At 45.7% G+C, this 18,677-nt stretch overlaps 1 protein-coding gene across 1 annotated transcript; it reads right to left on the bottom strand.

The window, feature by feature from the left end:
• Positions 1-1,282: 1,282 nt before the first annotated feature.
• LOC136480345 (uncharacterized) lies at positions 1,283-6,158 on the bottom strand. The gene is made up of 10 exons (XM_066477923.1): positions 5,700-6,158; positions 5,463-5,583; positions 5,031-5,116; positions 4,336-4,747; positions 4,137-4,237; positions 3,986-4,052; positions 3,493-3,720; positions 2,494-2,934; positions 2,160-2,232; positions 1,283-1,930 (listed from the first exon to the last, which is right to left on the bottom strand). The coding sequence occupies exons 1-10, from the start codon at positions 6,062-6,064 to the stop codon at positions 1,686-1,688; spliced, it is 2,139 nt and encodes a 712-aa protein (XP_066334020.1). The 5' UTR covers positions 6,065-6,158; the 3' UTR covers positions 1,283-1,685.
• Between the last annotated feature and the right edge of the window lie 12,519 nt (positions 6,159-18,677).

Below are 18,677 nucleotides of genomic sequence, written 5' to 3'. Positions count from 1 at the left end.
CATAATAATAATGCTGAGCTGCTAGAGAGTTAGACTGATTGTCAGTACTGAATACTGTTGCACTTCTCCTTTTTGGTTTTCTAGAGAAAAAACTGTTGCAGGTCTCCTGTGTTTCTCGTCTCAACACTCACCTGTCAGCAGTGGCCACAGTGCCGGAATTCTATGTTCTAGAACATGAGCAGGATGTTTCAGCGAAACATCTCCGTCAGCTTCTGTGCGGTTCAATGCTAGGGACCCATGACCCCATCACTGGATCAAGCTGCATTCATCAGATCCGTCGTGGAAGGGAAGGCAAAGCCGCCATCCCTTCCCTGCAATCGCCAATCGCAGCCAGGCAACTGCAGGATGCAACACATGGCGCATGTGATTCAGGCTCGTGCTGGGTGACGTTTAGCGTTCGGTACCGATGGATTTATGATGAGGGCAGGGGCAGAGCTGTTCTTGCACTAGGACTCGTGCTTTTCAGGTCGAACCCTAATTCAGGGCTACGATATGATTGGAACGTACTGTAAACGCACTGTTCACTTAGCTTATAATCCATATTTTTTCAGCCAACGAATTCAGAGTCCTTCCTCTGCGCACGTGCTCTCAGAAATGCTGTCGCACCCAACAAACCCAACAAAGGAAACAGGAATCTTCAGTGCAAGCTCACCCAGTCCATGTTCATCGAGTCCGGCCATAGCTAAGGCCGTTCGTTTCGCTACCCTGTTTTTTCTTTAAACGTACTTATAATTTAAATTTAACCTAAATGACAGAAATGGTTCCATAGTGTAGTGGTTAGCACTCCAGAAAAGCCCTGTTCGTTTGGAGGAATTCTGGACGAATCTGGACGAATCCAGAAAAGCACCGTTCCGGATGAAAAAAAAAAAGAAACGAATCAAGCTAGATTTAAGGACACGTGAACGGGAATCTGACGACCTGGGTTCGAATCCCGGTGGGACCTTTTAATTTTTCCTTTTTTTTGGTCTTTAAAATTCACGCTCTAATTATCTGATTCCTCATAGAGACCCGCCATGCTAATACCAAATTAGCAAAAAAAAAAAGACACATTAAAGGCAACCCATCTTGCGAAGCAGCAACAGGGAATGTAGCTGTGCCTGATTGAGACCAATGCAATGCAAACGTGCCGAGTGAACCTATTACTGGATGGTAACTTTTCTTTTCCGTGTCAAAACAAAAGGGCCAGGTCAACTTACATCATCACTAACAAAGTAGGCGACCAGCCTGTGAACACGGCTTAACCCAGCGATGACCCACCTGCTTTGAAAGGCAAGGCTGACTCAAACACGAAATCGCACACCCGTTCTGCGTTTAGTGGCTAGTCTTTGTCAAATCCACGGATCAATTTGACCGCAACAAAGCTGTTACTGTTAGTATAGTCAACAGTTCTAGATATGCAGTAGCCAAGAGTCGTGATTAAAAAAAAGGGCCGCTCTATGCGGGGTCTGGGGAAGGGTCGTGATTACTGACAAGAAAATCTGTTGCCTGCTGGTAGTCGTGATTACTGACAAGAAAATCTGTTGCCTGCTGGTAGCTTCAGAATGGGTTGGCCCGTGTATCGAGCTTTTCTGTACACAATTTGCGGCGTCTTTGTTGGAATGCTTCCAGAATCCAGATCACCTCCGAAGAAGGGAAAGAGTTAAGCTAACAATGAGAGAGCATATCTTTTTTTTTCAAAGCTTGATCTAGTATTCCACCCAGTTGACATCCAAATCCTTCAGCTTCAGGAGCCATTTCTGTGCATCTGAGGAAACAATGCCTTTATCAGGTTTCACCCCGTGCTTCTTTGCCATCTCAGATGGGGATTCAGACCGGCTCTCATCATCCAAGTCGCCTTGCCTTCTAGGACGTCTTAGTTTAAGAGAGAGAAGGCGCGAAACCTCCTGCACCCCACCCCATTTTTCCAATGCCCGAGCAATGTCGTAGCGACCTACCAACAGAGCATGAAAATCAGTTCAAAAGCCAGACAAGGAAACTTCATGACACGACACCAATCTAACTTGCAAATCTAACCTGACAACAGGAGCCAATTTTCTGTTTTTCATGTAATGATGGTATAAAGCTAAAGACATTTGTGCTAAAATGAATAAAAAAGTAGCATGAAAGTGCCACAATACTATTTTGTTTTTCATTTTCCAACAATGGGCTAAAGATATTACCTGCCCTCTCAAAAGATTTTCTACTTGGCATATAAGAAGGGTCCATCCCCCAACTTTTCTGGAACCGGCTGATCTGTATATAGTGATCAGATGCTGATGTCAGAAGTTGAAGAAAAATGTTGAATACAGCATATGACGTTATAAAATTCAATGGGACAGAGTCAGAGTGCTAGCTTTCATTCATACTAGAAATATAAGTGGACAAGTTTTAACTCCATTTGCAATATATGGTGCAAAACTATTCAAAGATTAAAAAACATGGTTATACCTGTATTCTTGTGCTAGAATGGATATCTGATAAGCACAGGAGGGAGCTAAAGATATATAGTATTACCTCTTCTTGCAAGTTCTCCAGATTATCCCAATAGCCTCTTGGTTTTCGATTTTTGTAAGAAAGAGAGAGGTTCATTATGCTGGCAATCTTCCGGAACCCACCCATTCGTGTTATTGCCTTCTCGATATCCACCCTTCCATGAGACCGGAGATGCTTTCTCTTAGGCATGAAACCATACTGACCATACTCTGCAATGAAATTCTCAAGCTCTGATTTTAGGACCTCAATGTCCTTTTGCAACCCTGGGACTTTTGGTCTCTGCTTCATGGTACTGGATGAGCAAGACACAGATGCTTGCTCAGATTGCCTGCTTTCAGCATGATAAGCATCTGGGTCTATGGACACATCAGAATGAGCTGTGGAGTTGCTACCCTTGGTTCCAGCCTTTTCAATATAATCACGGATTGCACACAAGTTTGATGGAAGATCTTCATATATGACCTGTAACAGATTGATGAAAATGAACAGTCTGCTTTACTATCTCTAAAGACATTAAACTTTATCAAAGCATTCAGCTGAAATAATCATCAAGGCACCACATGCAATTAATCCAAGTAAGAGCACGAAAAAATCAGCCTATTGTCAAAAGCAAGTAAAAATGTCAGAAACCATGATAAAATTTTTTGGTGTCCTAACTGCTACGGAATGTAGTCACCTGGAATTTGAAGAGCTGAAGATACAACATGACTTGTAAAACAAATGCTGTTAAAATACCTTCAAGCTTTTAATTTGGATATTTGAGAAGCGTAAGCCACCAAGAAAATGGAAAACCGATCCCTGTTAGGTTCTTTAGAGATAATTAAGTTCAAACCAACCAAATATGAAAATTTAACTATAGTAAGCTTATACCATTTGAGATGGCATGAAGTATATACCCATTACCATGCAAAGCACTTGTATAACCAAAACAGAATACAGTGTGCACATAAAAGCCTACTTTAATCATCTTAAGCTAAGCGAAATGTTATATGAATTAAAGAAAATGCATATATGGCTCACCTCTTCAAGGATAGACTCAGAGAGAAAGGTGTCCCTATGCATCTTAGTCTCAACCATGTACTTCAACAGGGTGTGCTGATCCCCAAGTTGTTCTAAGCGCCATTTCCCTTTAAACGAGTAAAAATCACCCTCAACTTGTTCAAACCTGATCTCTTGCTCAAATTTTTCACGAAGATCCATAACAACACGGGCGTGAAGGACCATATACAGCAGGCCTTTGCAACCCTCCTAGAAAAATGATTTCAAAAGATATAATGCTTGAAAAAGAAAACAAAGACTATCAGACTGAATTTACAGAACTTTCTTTCAGATGAGCACAACGAAAACAATCGAGTGAACCAAAACCAGGACACAAGACAAAACTGTGCATGACTTGAGGACTTTTTTATGCTGTGCAGTAAAAATAAAGGACAACCTAAGCCAGGACTACTTCATATGTTCTAGTAAAAACAGTTAACCACAAAATATGACAGAAGAGAACCACATATTCTACCTGCATTATGCGGACCTTGTTATTATCACGAAGAACAATCCTACTGATAGCCAGGTTTGGTACGAATCTATCAAATGATTTTTGTTAGATCATACCTGTAATAAAATAAGAATGTGAACTCAAAAGATTGTAGAAAGATAGAACTACTTACTCGGGCAAATTCTCATATGCCGTGAGAACACTCCATACCTCTCGAACTGGTGCTTTCACAGTGATACTAGCAAAGACACACCTATGAGCCCCCTCATGTTCCTTCATGCACACCGTATCACAGGATAAGACAAAACTTTAATGCCCATCCCTTGATGGCTAAGAATCCAATAAGTAATGATATAAGTTTAGTAAATTACCAACATGCCATCAAATCTTCGAAGATGGATCTCATCTACCACGCAAGGCCTATCAATTCTGCATACGTTTCCATATACACCCCATTTGCTAATCAATTCAGAAGCAGGTGATGGAAGCACACTGCTAACACCAGAAGTGGGAGGTGCTTCTTTAAATTTACTAGAAGAAGTATCAACTGTCGTACTATGGAATTTATCAAGCTGAGAAGAAGTAGATGATGGCTTCAAGTCCTCAACAGAGAATTTTCTCGAACCACAACTTTGATTTTCCAGATAAATCTTTTCAGCTCTACAAGCCAAGGCACCAAGATTTACAGGAAGATCTGACCTTATAATCTTTTCAAGAAATATAGCCGGGAAGTTAAATCTTGGTATCACATTAACTTCATACAGCAAAACTGCACTAGAGGACCTGCTAGCAAACAAAAGCAAAATAGGCCATATTAGACTTAATCTCCTTTTCCGCTCACTAGAAGTTGGAGACCTCTTTAAGGAATAATGAAAAGAAGGAAAATTGTTTTTAGTCTGGGGCATCATGGTGATGCAAATATAATCTAGTGATGAAATTAAGCTGGATGTTCATCAAAAGAAAAGCAATAAATAAGGTAGTAAATAAGATGCATGTACTTATGTCTTTATTGATTTACCTCCCATCCCACCTATCCTCAGAAATAAAATGATCATCAGATGCATACCTTGGACCAGATCTTATGGACCATTTTCCTTCAAACTTCTTGAAGTCACCATCTACCATCGAGAAATGGAGTTCTCGCCCATTGATCTGAAAGCATAATCATGAACGAATAATCAAGTAAGGCAATGTATGTAACTTAACATGGAATAGAAAATGGAGGAGATCCATCATCGTTTTTCGTATTTGCTAATACAACTAAGAAATATATCAGAGAGAAACACAATAGCACAGCTCCACAGCAAGAAGAAGAACACATGCTGAAAAAAACACAAATGTTGCATTCACACCCTCATGGACTGGCCAACTGATCATCTACTAGTACTTTTCAGTGGCATTTCACATAAAATTGTCGGCGATGACAAATGTTGGATACTCCAAAACTGTTCCATTGCAATTTAGCAGTTAATGGAAGTCAATCTGCGACAGAACGTACGGAGTCATGGATTTCCTGGAGATCCAACACGACGCGCGCCTCAATGTGCCAGTACAACGCTTGTTGCAGGCCTCTCTGCTCCAGCCATATCCGCCCTTCATGCGGGCATGGAATCGTCCCACTGCAAGCAAGCACGAACAAAACCACCCCAATCAGACACATTCAGAAATCAGAAGGACCTGACCATCAGTGCAATCATAGTTCAGACGCGACAAATCGAAACAAGAAAATGCGAACCTCTGGACGAGGTTGGGGATGAAGTCGGCGAGGCGCTCGTAGTCGGTGATGACCTGCCACAGGGTGTCGACGTCGGCGGCAACGGGTACGGACGCGAGCACCCGCCGCTCCCGCCACGACACCACGTCCACGTCGCACTTCACGCCGCGCGCCGACGCGGGGGACCCGGCCTCCGACGCGCCCGCGCGTCCTCCGTGGTAGTGCTGGTGGTCGGTGCCCCAGTGGTCCCCTGTGGCGGCCGCGGCCGCGGCGGCGACGGAGCGCCCGGCCCGCGAGAGCGCGGAACGGGGAGGCGCGCGCGCGCGAGGGCTAGGGCTCGAGATCCCCGGGAGGAAGGAGGCGGCGGGCGAGGCGAGAGCTCTCATCGCTCGTGCGCTCGAGTCGAGCGGGAGAGTGTACTTGGCCACTGGGAGTCGTGTTGTGCCTGCCGAGGAAGGAGGAGACGCGCGCGGTGACCGGGGAGCCGTTGCCTTCTCGCTCTCGCTGTCTCGTCTCGAAGGACCGCCGGAGTCTCTGCCGAGTGGGACCTGCGGTACGGTCCCACATGCTTGGGTCGACGGCGACAAGCGATTGTTTCTGTTGCGACGGTGAGAGGCGAGTGGGGGACGTGTGGCGGGAAGGCGAGGAGGCACCGTAGCCACTCGTGGCGCGTGGGGACTGGTCCCACGTGTCAGTATCGTTATAGTTGGATGAATCTTCTGTGGGGTTGGGATGTCAGTGAGTGTGCGGTCCCGGCCGGCTCCCGTGTGAGCGGGCAACGGGCCGACGTGGCCCGTCCTGCGCCTCCCGTGCGGCCTGCCCATTTGGTACAGCCTCGACCAGGCCCAGCCGCTGCTTAACACGTGCACGCATGGACGGACCGACGGACATCGGGCTGGGTCGTCCAGTTGCAAACATAAACCGGCCGAATCTGTAGGCCCAGTCAAGCCAAATGGCGAGGAAACCCGAAACCCGGCATAGGCTCTATTTTCTTCACCAGCTTGCTGAGCTGTTTGAGATTATTTATGCCAAACATGTTTTTTGCAAACAGCTTTATGGATAAATCTTTTGAAAACCTGCTATCACATAGGAATAGAATGAGATGAAGCAATGTGGAATCCATTCCATTTCAGTTCAATAGTTCATACGGGGGAAAGTTAAATATGCCATTGAGGGCATATGCTCCCATCCCCAATGTATTTGATTCTCTCTCTTGTAGTGCACCCAACCCAATGCGAATCCAGCCCTTGTTTAGTTGGTCGGAATTGACGCCGCCAAATTTACTGTAGCATTTCGTTTGTATTTAGTAATAATTGTCCAACAATTGACTAATTGGGCTCAAAACGTTCGTCTCGCAAAGTACAATCAAACTGTGCAATTAGTTTTTGATTTCGTCTACATTTAGTACTTCATGCATGTACCGCAAGTTTGATGTGACGGAGAATCTTCTTTTTGCATAGTGCCAAATTCAAGAGTTTGGGGGAACTAAACACCCCCAGTAGTATTGGGGATGGGAGCATATGCCCCTGAGGGCAAAAAAAAAAAACATGCTAATGTCATCTTAAAGCTCCAACTCGGCCTCGGAGACTAAGGTGCTCACCAGCGGACGCGACGCTAGCTCCACCTAGGAGCTTGCAGGCGGACGCAACAATGGCTCCACCTCGGAGCTCGCCGGCGGACACGACACATTTTCGGAGATGATGTGGCCATCGTCTTCCAGGTTGGACCCGCCACCGAGCGCGCCGTCCGCGCCACCATACATGGAGGCGCCGGCGGATCTCGAGGCCATTTGCGCCTTGGAGCCTCCTGTCGTCCCCGTTGAGGAGACGTCGGCGACACGCTGCCGAGCGCCCCGCCGGCGCCCTCTTACGAGGAAGCCAGGGGCATCATTGCCCTCGGGACCGTGCTAGACATCATGAAGTTTGGTCCGCCAGGCGATCTACTTCCGCAACCAACGTCTTCGCCGCCATTGTCGTCGTTGACTTCCTCCCCGCCATGGTTGTACACGTTCATATTTGGCGCTGGAGACGATGCAGCTTAGAGCTTAGGGCTACTGTGGTTAGGGTGCGTGGTTTAGCTAATGTGGTTAGGGGTTTTTTTCGTGCTGAGTATACATGTAACTAGTGCTTGGGGGCTTCTCATGCATGATGTGCTTTATTACTGCTTAATCGTAGCTTATCAGTTATGGCAACTACTGTAATAACTAATTATCGTGAGTTTGCCTTTGTCCTCTAATTGTCGTTTTGAATGAGTTGGTATGAAAAAAAAACCAACTCGCGCCCAGACAAAAGCACGACATGTGCATACTCGTACGCGTACGTGCGCGCGGGTGCACCACAACACACAGACTTCGATTGGCCTTTTCGTGGAGAATAGCCAACCAAAAATAGCCACGATCCGAAGCACTGAGCCCTTGAAGGCGGCCATGAGAGAACACGTGAGTTTCTTCTCGGTGTCGCAGGGCGGCGGCAGCCTCTCAACGCCGGCGGTGAGGCTGCCTGACTCTCCAATCAGGGAGTGCGGGACTCCTCCTCGAGTCAAGCGTGTTGAGCAGGTCGTCCCTGGCCCGGTTGATAGGCTCTCTTCTGGTAGGAGGAGACGTGGCAGAGTGAGGGGAGAGCAGGTAGCGGGTCCGCATCAATGGTGGTCACGGTTTCGAGCATCGTTGCCATCCAAACCGAAACCCAGGGACCCTTTTGAGGGAGATGAGATCCAGGATTTCGAGGGTCAGCTGTGGTTCATCCCCAACTCCAACCCCAGGGTTAGGTTTCGAGAGGAGAGAGATAAGGACCTGGTGTGGATTCGTCGAGATTTGTGACTCTCCAAATCCTTCGAGCCCACAGATTGCTTTCTGATTAGCGAAGGTGACAAGTGGGATCAGTCTCTAGCCAAGTTGAGCTTTGCAGAAGACATCTGGGGGGAAGGGAAGAGGTTGAGCTTCATCAAGATCATCAAGGGTTCCATGGCGGGTAGAGGAAAGGGACGGGGCCCCAGACCCCGTAGTCCGGAGGAGAAGTAGGGGGACTGGGGTGGAGGAAGTTGGTTCTAGCAGTAGCCACCTCCACCCTTCTATGGTCACCCTACGCCGCCACCTCCCTTCGGCTTCTTCCCAAATCAAGGTCCGTTTCATCCTCATCCCCCTCCTCAACAAGGTTTTAGTCGTTCGTTTGATGCTACCCGACCTAGAGGAGGCGGCAACCTTGGTAGAGGGATGGGAAGGGCGCAGCAACCGTCCAGGCAGTATGGTGGGCAAGATCAGTATCTAGATATGAGGGTGAGGGAACAACATAGGGATGGAGCTCCGAGGGTTGATGAAAGGTCCTTGTTTAGTTTTGGTAATTGAGTGACAACCTAGGTGGACTAATTGTGTTTATGTGAGATACATAGGTGATTAGTCCATAGGTACATGTGTGTGAGCAACATATGCCATAAAGGTGAAAATGGCTTGGAGATGTTGCAAAGCTCACACATGTGATGATGAAGGAGCTTAAATACACATGAGACATGACATTGAGTCATGTGATCAAGGTGGAGAAGATCAAGACAAGACTTGGCTTGATGGACCGGTTGCAAGCGTGAAGGGCAAGTCGAAGGCTTTGGAGTGATGGACCGCATGGCGGTGAAGCTTGAGCAAGACTTGGCGCCGATGGACGATGGCAACGGTGAAGAGCAAGTAAAGTCAAGATCGATGAACCAATATGATCACGTGATGATATGAAGTGGATCATATCATTGTTGATCGTGTTGATGCATGTGTTGCATCGACATTGAAGGAGATGGAATGGAATGCATAAGGCAAAGGTATAACCTAGGGTATTTCATTTCACTGGTCATAGGTGTGTAGAGAAGTTTATGACCGGGTTTAGGATAGATGGCCGTACTATCAAGAGGAGCAAACTTGTTTGCATATCGGTCATCTAGTGCCACTTGAGTGATCTAACTTTGCATCGTCGCTAGGATCGAGTGGCGTGGCAAGTTGAGTGGCTAACATCTTTTGGGAAATGATTGTGAAAAGCTAACACACATACACATGGTAGTGTACACTTGGTGGTGTTGGCACATCTACAAAGGAGGTGGTGTTTGCAGGGTTGAGATGGGTTTGGGTCCCTCTCTCCCGCCTGCCTCGTAAGCTCGACGGGATTCGACGCTGTAAGGAAAATGGACCCTTGGCCCATTTACTTTGGATTTTGGTGTTTGATGACCAACACAACCAAATTGGACTAATGAATTTGCAAGTGTCTGTTTTGTAGTCCAATAGGGTGCAAGACGTGACTTGGACGAAGGCGACGTGATGATCCGATGATCAACACCTCAAGCAAGACATTAGAAGCACAAGTGAAGACCCAAGATATCAAGCAAAGTCCAAGCACGAAGATAGGAACCAAGCCGTACGCAGGATCGCGAAGAAACGAGCTCGTAGAGGCGACCGGACACTGGACCAGACGCTGAAAGCGCGACCGGACGCTGGACCGGTGGCTCGGCAGACAGGCGACCGGACGCGAGGACCGGACGCTAGCGGCAACCGACCAGACGCAGAAACACAGCGTCTGATCGAGTACAGAGAGGTTCTAGGCACGCGAAACTGCGACCGGACGCGTCCGGTGGCAGGCGACCGGACGCTGGCAGCGTCCGATCGGTAGTTCGTGGCTGCAATGGTCGGGACGACCGGACGCGTCCGGTCAGGACGATCTCAGCGTCCGATCAGTAGCAGAATTGTGGGAGTTCGACCCCAACGGCTACTTTCTCAGTGGGGCTTATAAATACAACCCCCAACCGGCCATTTGAAGTGTGTGGAGCTGATGAAACATACCAAGGGTGTTGATGCACCATTTTAGTGATCTCCATATGCATAGTGCTTAGTGTGTTATTAGGTGATTAGCATAAGTGCTTTGCGAAGTGCTTAGGTTGATTAGACCACCGCTCATGCGCTTGCTCTAGGTGTTTGCCTAGTGTTTAGTGAGGTTTGCATACCTCTTGCCCCCCGTGCTTGCGAGCACAAGTGTTGTACATCAGAGGGGCTTGAAGTCTTGTGAGATCGCACCAACCGCGTTTGTGGTGCGGCCGCCACCGTGTACCGAAGGGAACAAGGCCCGCGGCGTTTCGGCCGGAAGCTTGATAGTGAAGACGGCGGGAAGCATCCGGGAGAGGCTTGTCGGAAGGCACATCGGAGACCCACTTGCGTGTGGGGAAGGCCCGAGGCTATCCATGGAGTTACCCGACCGGGAGCTTGGCCCTTGCGAGGGATTCCTTGCGAGAGGCTCCAACGAGGACTAGGGGGAAGCTTGCGCGCTTCTCGATACCTCGATAAAAATACCGGAGTCGTCGACGGGAGTTTGCATATCTCTACCTTGCTCTTTAAGCTTCCGCATTTACATTGATCATATTATTATCATTTGCGGTAGAGATAGCAACACACTAGCAAAACCATAGTTGCACATCTAGATAGATTATCTTTTGCATAGGTTTTGCTAGAGGTTGAAAAAGAGGCCATAGTTTAGAGTTAGATTTTTTAAGTTGCCTAATTCACCCCCCCTCTTAGGCATCACGGTCACTTCAATTGGTATCAGAGCCGGTTGGCTCATATTTGGACCCTTGGCTTAACCGCCGTTGAGCCGACGCGATTGTAGAGTGGTTGGGATGGATACCGCTAGGCCTCCACAATTTGACGGCACTAACTTCCCATACTATAAAGCTAGAATGGCTTGCCATCTTGAGGCGGTTGATTTAGGTGTATGGAGAGTCACTCGTGACAGGATGAAACCCATTAAGAATCCCGAAAAGCCCACAAAGAGTGACGAAAAAGAAATGCATTTTAATGCTAGAGCTAAGAATTGCTTGTTTGAATCTTTTAGCATGGATGTTTTTAACCAAGTGTTTACTTTAAATACCGCTCATAAAATTTGGGTAAAACTCCAAGAGCTCCATGACGGCACAAGTAATGTCCATGAGCAAAAACATTGTCTAGCTAAGCAAAATTATGATTCCTTTGCTATGAATGATGATGAGCTTGTTCGTGACATGTATTCTCGATTGAATCTAATTATCAATGAGCTCCATTCTATAGGATTATTAAAGCTAGATGATGCGGACATCGTGAGGAAGATCATCTCTGTGCTACCCCAAAAGAAATATGCAAGCATCATCACCATTCTTCACAACATGGAGAACTTGAGCAACATGACCCCGGGCATTGTCATTGGCAAACTAGTGGCATTTGAAATGTCATGTAAAATGGGTCAAGAAGAAGCATCTTCATCAAGCAAAGGCAAAGCTCTCGCATGTAGCAAAAAAAAGATGAAGGGCAAGAAAGTTGAGACAAGCTCAAGCTCAAGTTCCTCAAGTGAAGATGAAGGTGATGATGATGAAGAAGAAGAATCAAGTGATGATCAATCTTCCTCCTCCACCTCCGACCTTGATGAAGAATCAATCAAACTTATCAACAAGGTGGAGAAGATGATCCAAAAGCTCAATGTCAAGGGTATGCCCATCCAAATCCAAGACCTTATTTTCACCAATCAAAGAAACGAGCAAAGAAAGAGAGGATGCTATGGATGTGGCGAGGTGGGGCACTTTGTGGAAGTTTGTCCAAACAAGCCCACACCCAAGACAAAGAAGAAGGCGTGCAAGAACAAAGCCCTCACATCAATAAAATAAATGGATGATTCTTCAAGTGAAGAAGACCATCACAAGAGGCGAGGCCGCAAACACTCATCATCAAGCTCTTCTCGTGTGTGCCTTATGGCACGAGGTAACAAAAGCTCATCCTCTAGTGAGAGTGATAGTGATGATGATTTGCCTTCTTACAATACAATTGTGCAACAAAATCTTAAATATGCTAAAGTTTGCACTAGTCAACAAAAGAAGCTCAAAATTTTAAAAGAAGAGCTAGGTAGTTCACAAGAAGCATACAAGAATTTACTTGAACAATATGAAAACTTTGCAAATCTCAATGTTGAACTATCTACTAAAATTAAGCAACTTGAGGCTAGTGCAACAACAAGTGCATGCACAATTAATGATAAGCAACTTGAAAAGAAAAATGAAAAATTAAAAGAAAAATTAGCTAGCTCACAAAATGATTATCAAAGTTTGCTTGCTAAAATGGAAATCATGTGCAAACATTGTGATGAGCTAACAAATAAAGTTGCTAATCTTGAGGCCATCAAAAATACCCCCACCAAGGCATCTAAAAAGAAAAGTTCTATCATTAAAAAGGATGCCTCTACTTCTTGCAATGATTTATGTTTAGACTCACCTTTGTGCAACCAAGTTTGTGTTGAGAAAGTTATTGTAGATACATGCACACAAGAGGTTGCAAAGGAGAATGAGCAACTCAAGCAAGAAGTAGCTCGCCTCACCAAGGACTTGACTCAAGTGAAAGGCAAGGCGAAGCAAACCCAACTTCATCAAGATAACACCGTCAAGGGAGTGAAGAAGCTTGATGAAGGACAAACCATGGTTTGTTACGTGTGCCACAAGGAAGGTCACAAGTCCTATGAGTGCAAGGTGAAGAATGGGGGAGGAGCAAAGAAGAAGGAGAAAAAGCAAACAAGCAAGCTCTCCAACACCTACACCAACAAGGTGGATAAAAAGGCCTCCACACCTTATCTCTTGAAGAAGAAGAAAAATGACAAGGTGGTGGCCATCAAGGTGAACAAGCAAGTCAACAATGGGGTCAAACGCTTTTGGGTGCCAAAGGAAATCATTTCAAATATGAAGAGCACCAAGAAGGTTTGGATCCCGAAAGGGAAGTGAGAAGTCCATCGGACTTTGGGGAATTTGGAGACTTGGCAAAGTATGGGTGCATTTCATGGGGTGCATCATGTTGGACAAAGTTATTGCCAAGTGGGTTAGTGAATACTATGGACCCAAATTCCCCTTCCCATGACAGGTAACTAGATTCAATTTACTTCAATTGGTATTAGACTTAAAATTTTTCCTACAATTGGTATCTTTTAGCATCTAGTTACTCTTCATGCCTATGTTTGCATTTGAATTCTTATATCTTTTGTCATGCATACACTAGGTATATCATATGGTAGGCGTGCTCAGTTTCATTCTTAACCCTTGGAGCAAACCTACATGGTTCACAATTGTTTAAGAGCACGGCACATAGCTTGTTTTACTATTGTTCATCTAATATGTGCCAATATCCAAATTGTAGATAATCTCTTCCGAATATCCATTTTAAAAATGATTCTCACATTCATGAGATGTCATCTTTCAAGTGGTATTTTTTTTCCAAAATCAATGTGCATGATTTCTCCAAAGTATTCTACCTTTGTGTGCACATATTTAAGGGGAGTAATTCTACAACTTGGATGCTTTGAGACTAACACTTTTACAAATGGTATCCATCACCAAAAAGGGGGAGATTGTAAGGAAAATGGACTGAGTCCCTAGAGTTAAGCATCATTCTTCAATTGGCATCATCATGTTGATTTCATTTCTTTTTTATATGCTTTCTCCATGCATTATATAGATTAAACTCTCTTGTGCAACAAATTGCTACTTATGCATATGCTTTGCTTTCTACCATATGTATGCATATATTTAGGGGGAGCTTAGTCTATACAATACGAGAGTCAAATTTTGTGATACATTTCACTCTATACACAAAGGATCATGAAATTTGACCCTCCCTTGTGCTACTAATGTCTTCCTTTTCGGTGTTTGATGCCAAAGGGGGAGAATTTGGAGGACCAAAGGCAAGCATTAAGTTAATGTTTACAAATGGTAATGGTCCAAGAAAGGGAGGATAGTGGATTATGGATTAGTTTAAGTAATGGGGAGAATTTATAAGAAGCAAAACTTTAATCCATAATGCCACATGGGGACATTTGCAAGGGCAAGCTAGGTCTTCAATTGGTATCATAGTCTTTCATGTAGTATCTCTTAGCATCATAAACTTGCCCTTTGCATTGCATCCTAGCAAGTAGGTAGTTGTTAAATTTAAAATTTTTATTATTTACTTGCTTTGGTCATGTTGGCATCAATCACCAAAAAGGGGGAGATTGTAAGGAAAATGGACCTTTAGCCCATTTACTTTGGATTTTGGTGTTTGATGACCAACACAACCAAATTGGACTAATGAATTTGCAAGTGTCTGTTTTGTAGTCCAATAGGGTGCAAGACGTGACTTGGACGAAGGCGACGTGATGATCCGATGATCAACACCTCAAGCAAGACATTAGAAGCACAAGTGAAGACCCAAGATATCAAGCAAAGTCCAAGCACGAAGATAGGAACCAAGCCGTACGCAAGATCGCGAAGAAACGAGCTCGCAGAGGCGACCGGACGCTGGACCGGACGCTGAAAGCGCGACCAGACGCTGGACCGGTGGCTCGGCAGACAGGCGACCGGACGCGAGGACCGGACGCTAGCGGTAACTGACCGGACGCAGAAACATAGTGTCTGATCGAGTACAGAGAGGTTCCAGGCGCGCGAAACTGCGACCGGACGCGTCCGGTGGCAGGCGACCGGACGCTGGCAGCGTCCGATCGGTAGTTCGTGGCTGCAACGGTCGGGACGACTGGATGCGTCCGGTCAGGACGATCTCAGCGTCCGATCAGTAGCAGAATTGTGGGAGTTCGACCCTAACGGCTACTTTCTCAGTGGGGCTTATAAATACAACCCCCAACCGGCCATTTGAAGTGTGTGGAGCTGATGAAACATACCAAGGGTGTTGATGCACCATTTTAGTGATCTCCACATGCATAGTGCTTAGTGTGTTATTAGGTGATTAGCATAAGTGCTTTGCGAAGTGCTTAGGTTGATTAGACCACCGCTCATGCGCTTGCTCTAGGTGTTTGCCTAGTGTTTAGTGAGGTTTGCATACCTCTTGCCACCCCGTGCTTGCGAGCACAAGTGTTGTACATCGAAGGGGCTTGAAGTCTTGCGAGATCGCACCAACCACGTTTGTGATGCAAATTCTTGTGGTTGGCACATTGGAGTAAGGGTGAAGAAGTTAGAAGTGAAAACGAGATGATCGCGAAGACGCTGGCATCGGTCAACTGACTGGACGTTGGGTCTAAAAGCACCGGACGCTGATAGGCTGCGTCCGGTCAAACTAACAGGTCTGCATAGTACCGAGGGTATTGCACCAGACGCTGGTCTGTGTCTGGTCAAGGAGGACCGGACGCGTCCGGTCGAAGAAATATGCCTCAGGGAGCTTACTGTAAACGACCGGACGCTGAGGTCCAGCGTCCGGTCAGTTGAAGCTGCTACGTCTGGTCAGGTCAGGTGACCATTGAAATCGGGACACGTGGCCATCTGCGGGCGACCAGACGCTGAGGTCCAGCATCCGATCAACACGACCGGAGCGTCCGGTCGGCCCGACTTTTGCCCAGTGAAGGGGTAACGGCTAGTTTAGCCCTTGGGGCTATAAATAGAAGTGGCCTTCAGCCATGGCTGGTGCTGAGCACCTTGGGGGACTTTGTGTCCATGCTTGAGAGTGCTTAGGAGCCCTCCATCTCACACATACTTGATAGCGATTATCCGATTGTGTGAGTGAGCGATTCTAGTGCGATTGCATCGTGAGGTTGCATCGAGTGGCACTAGGTAATCGAGTTGTAAGCTGGTGGTGCTTGTTACTCTTGGAGGTTGCCACCTCCTAGACGGCTTGGTGGTGGTCTCCGTCAAAGCGCGCAAGAAGCTTGTGCGGCGCTCTGGAGAAGTGCTTATGAGGGGCACTTGTGCTTGCCCCGCAGGAGTCACGAAGAGCAACTTTAGTAAAGCGTGTCATTGAGCTACCCTCACTCAAGGGGTAGGTTCTTGCGGTGCCCGACGTGCAGGCTTAGCAGGTGATGCTAATTAGCCGTCGAACCTCCAAGTGAGCGATCAACACAACGGGGACTAGCGTGTTGGCAAACACGTGAACCTCAGGAGAAAAATCATCGTGGCAACCTTATTCTTCCTGTTGGTTTGCATCCCTATTACACAAGCTTACAATTACTTTTATACATATTAAGCTTGTGTAGTTGCTCTTGTAATTAGATAGCTTGTGTAGTTTACTAGTTACCTTCTTACTTGTGTAGCATAGAAGTAGCTCCTGTGCGTGGCTAATTTGGTTTGTGTAACCTTATTAGTCACATTGCTTAGTTTGTGTAGCTAAGTATTTGCGCTCTCTAATTTGGCATTGGTTGCCTTGTTATTGAGCATTGCTAGTGAGCTTAGTTGGCTTTGTGCTTTTGCTTACTAGCATGTGTAGGAGCTCCCCTTGTTGCTTAAAGTACTAGAGGCATAGGTTTGTGTGACCTTGCTCCTAGCATTGGTTAGGTGAGCTCTAGCTAGCCCAACACCTTTGTTGCTTGATTAATATCTTTGGAAGGTGCTAGAGAACATAGATAGAGGGGTGTAGTCTTGGCTAGACCGATAGTTATAATTCTGCACTTGTTTCGGTTAGCCGATGCGATTAATTTTAGAAAAGACTATTCACCCCCCCTCTAGTCCGCCATCTCAACCCTTCAGTTGAGGGTAACATTTAGACTGAGGGTGTGCCTAAGAAATCAGAAGCTACTCTAAATAGAAATCTATATGTTGTCTGCTTTAACTGTGGAGAGATGGGGCATCTGAGCTCTAGCTGTAATCGACCCAAGGTCTGTTTCAACTATCGGCTTACAGATCATGTTGTGGAGCAGTGTCCTGAATGGCTCAAACCACCAATGACTGCTCAGTATTATGGAAGTGCTTGTGTAGGTCTAGGTTTTTATCATATTGATGTGGGAGCTAGGGACAATAGGTTTAGTCACTAGAATGGTATGGATAACTTTGGGGTGCTCAGTATTGTGGAAGGGGAAATTGATGAGGCAGGGATTTTACAAAATCTGAGAGAGTTGTTTGATAAGGACTAGAATTGGCAGCTGAAGAAGACTAATGAAACAAGCTATATTGTCAAGTTTCCTCCTAGTAGGAAGGTTGAGAATGTTGTGATTGGAAAGGCCTCTCTATTTTAGCTGAATAGGCCCAAAGTTGTTGCTTCGCTAAGTGTATGGAATGGAGATGTGGAACCAGTTGGGAAGTTGGTTGAGGTATGGGTTCAAATCAAGGGAATCCCTCCCAAGTGGGTTGATTGGAACACAGTGAGGGAGGTTGCTTCAAGTCTGGGTCTGATGATAGAGTTGGACTGGCATTCAGTGTTTGACAGTTTCTTTAGTCTGATTAGAGTCAAAATCCTTTGTAAAGATCCTACAAGAATCCCCAGAGGAAGACTGTATGTGTTCAAGGCTGGGGTGTACAAAATCTCCTTCTATCTTGAGGGATATGTCCAAGTTGATAATTCAACTGATGGTGATTCTGGAGATGTAGAGGAGTTAGAGGAGGATGATTTGTTGGATGATAATGATCCTAAGGACTTTGCTAAAGGGAATGATGATAACCCAAAGAAGGATAAGGAGCATGAACCATGGGAGAGGGAGATACCTGAACTGTCAGATAAACCACAAGGAGGTGGTGGCTCTGCTACGAGTAGCAAATCTGCTAAGAGAGCTCTGCTGTTTGAAGATGACAGTGTCACAACTAAGAAGGATGCCTTAGCATTTGATTGTGCAAATCTACTGGGAGCCATGGAATTAGAAGTAGAGGATGGTGATGATGAAGTTATAGAAGTTGAAAGTTCCTTGGTGCTTCATGATGATAATGAGAGTATCCAATTGCCAGATGAGTGGATATATGATCTACAAGCAAAGAACACAAGTTTGCTAGACAAAAACATAGATAACAATAGCTCTAAGTTGGTTCAGCAGGATAAGCAAGTTTTCATGGTTGAAAAATCTTAGATGGAGGGAAAAAACAATGATAATGAGGAAGATTTGGTGTGGACACAACCCAGTGATGAAGTGGCTAAAAGGGTTCTAGCTGATGCTAACAGGGACAAAGCAAAGCTGTTTAACCAATGTTGACACCATTTTTTGCACATGTCAAAATGATCAGAGTGGGCTAATTGGCAGGAGAAAAGTTACTGTATACGTTGACAGCCGATGAAAATCAGCTTGTAAAGAT

The sequence above is a fragment of the Miscanthus floridulus genome, chromosome 1 (assembly GCF_019320115.1).
Source record: "Miscanthus floridulus cultivar M001 chromosome 1, ASM1932011v1, whole genome shotgun sequence".
Lineage (NCBI taxonomy): Eukaryota > Viridiplantae > Streptophyta > Magnoliopsida > Poales > Poaceae > Miscanthus > Miscanthus floridulus.
The sequence above is the reverse complement of the archived record's forward strand: the minus strand, read 5'-3'. Positions and strand labels throughout refer to the sequence as shown.

Bases quoted from the DNA above. Each gene is read 5' to 3' on its own strand.
- LOC136480345 (XM_066477923.1), bottom strand. From the start codon at position 6,064: ATGAGAGCTCTCGCCTCGCCCGCCGCCTCCTTCCTCCCGGGGATCTCG. The intron at 5,584-5,699 runs GTTCGCATTTTC...GCTTGCTTGCAG, and splicing joins ATCCCCAACCTCGTCCAGAG to TGGGACGATTCCATGCCCGC. The intron at 5,117-5,462 runs GTACGTTCTGTC...TTATGCTTTCAG, and splicing joins TCCAGGAAATCCATGACTCC to ATCAATGGGCGAGAACTCCA.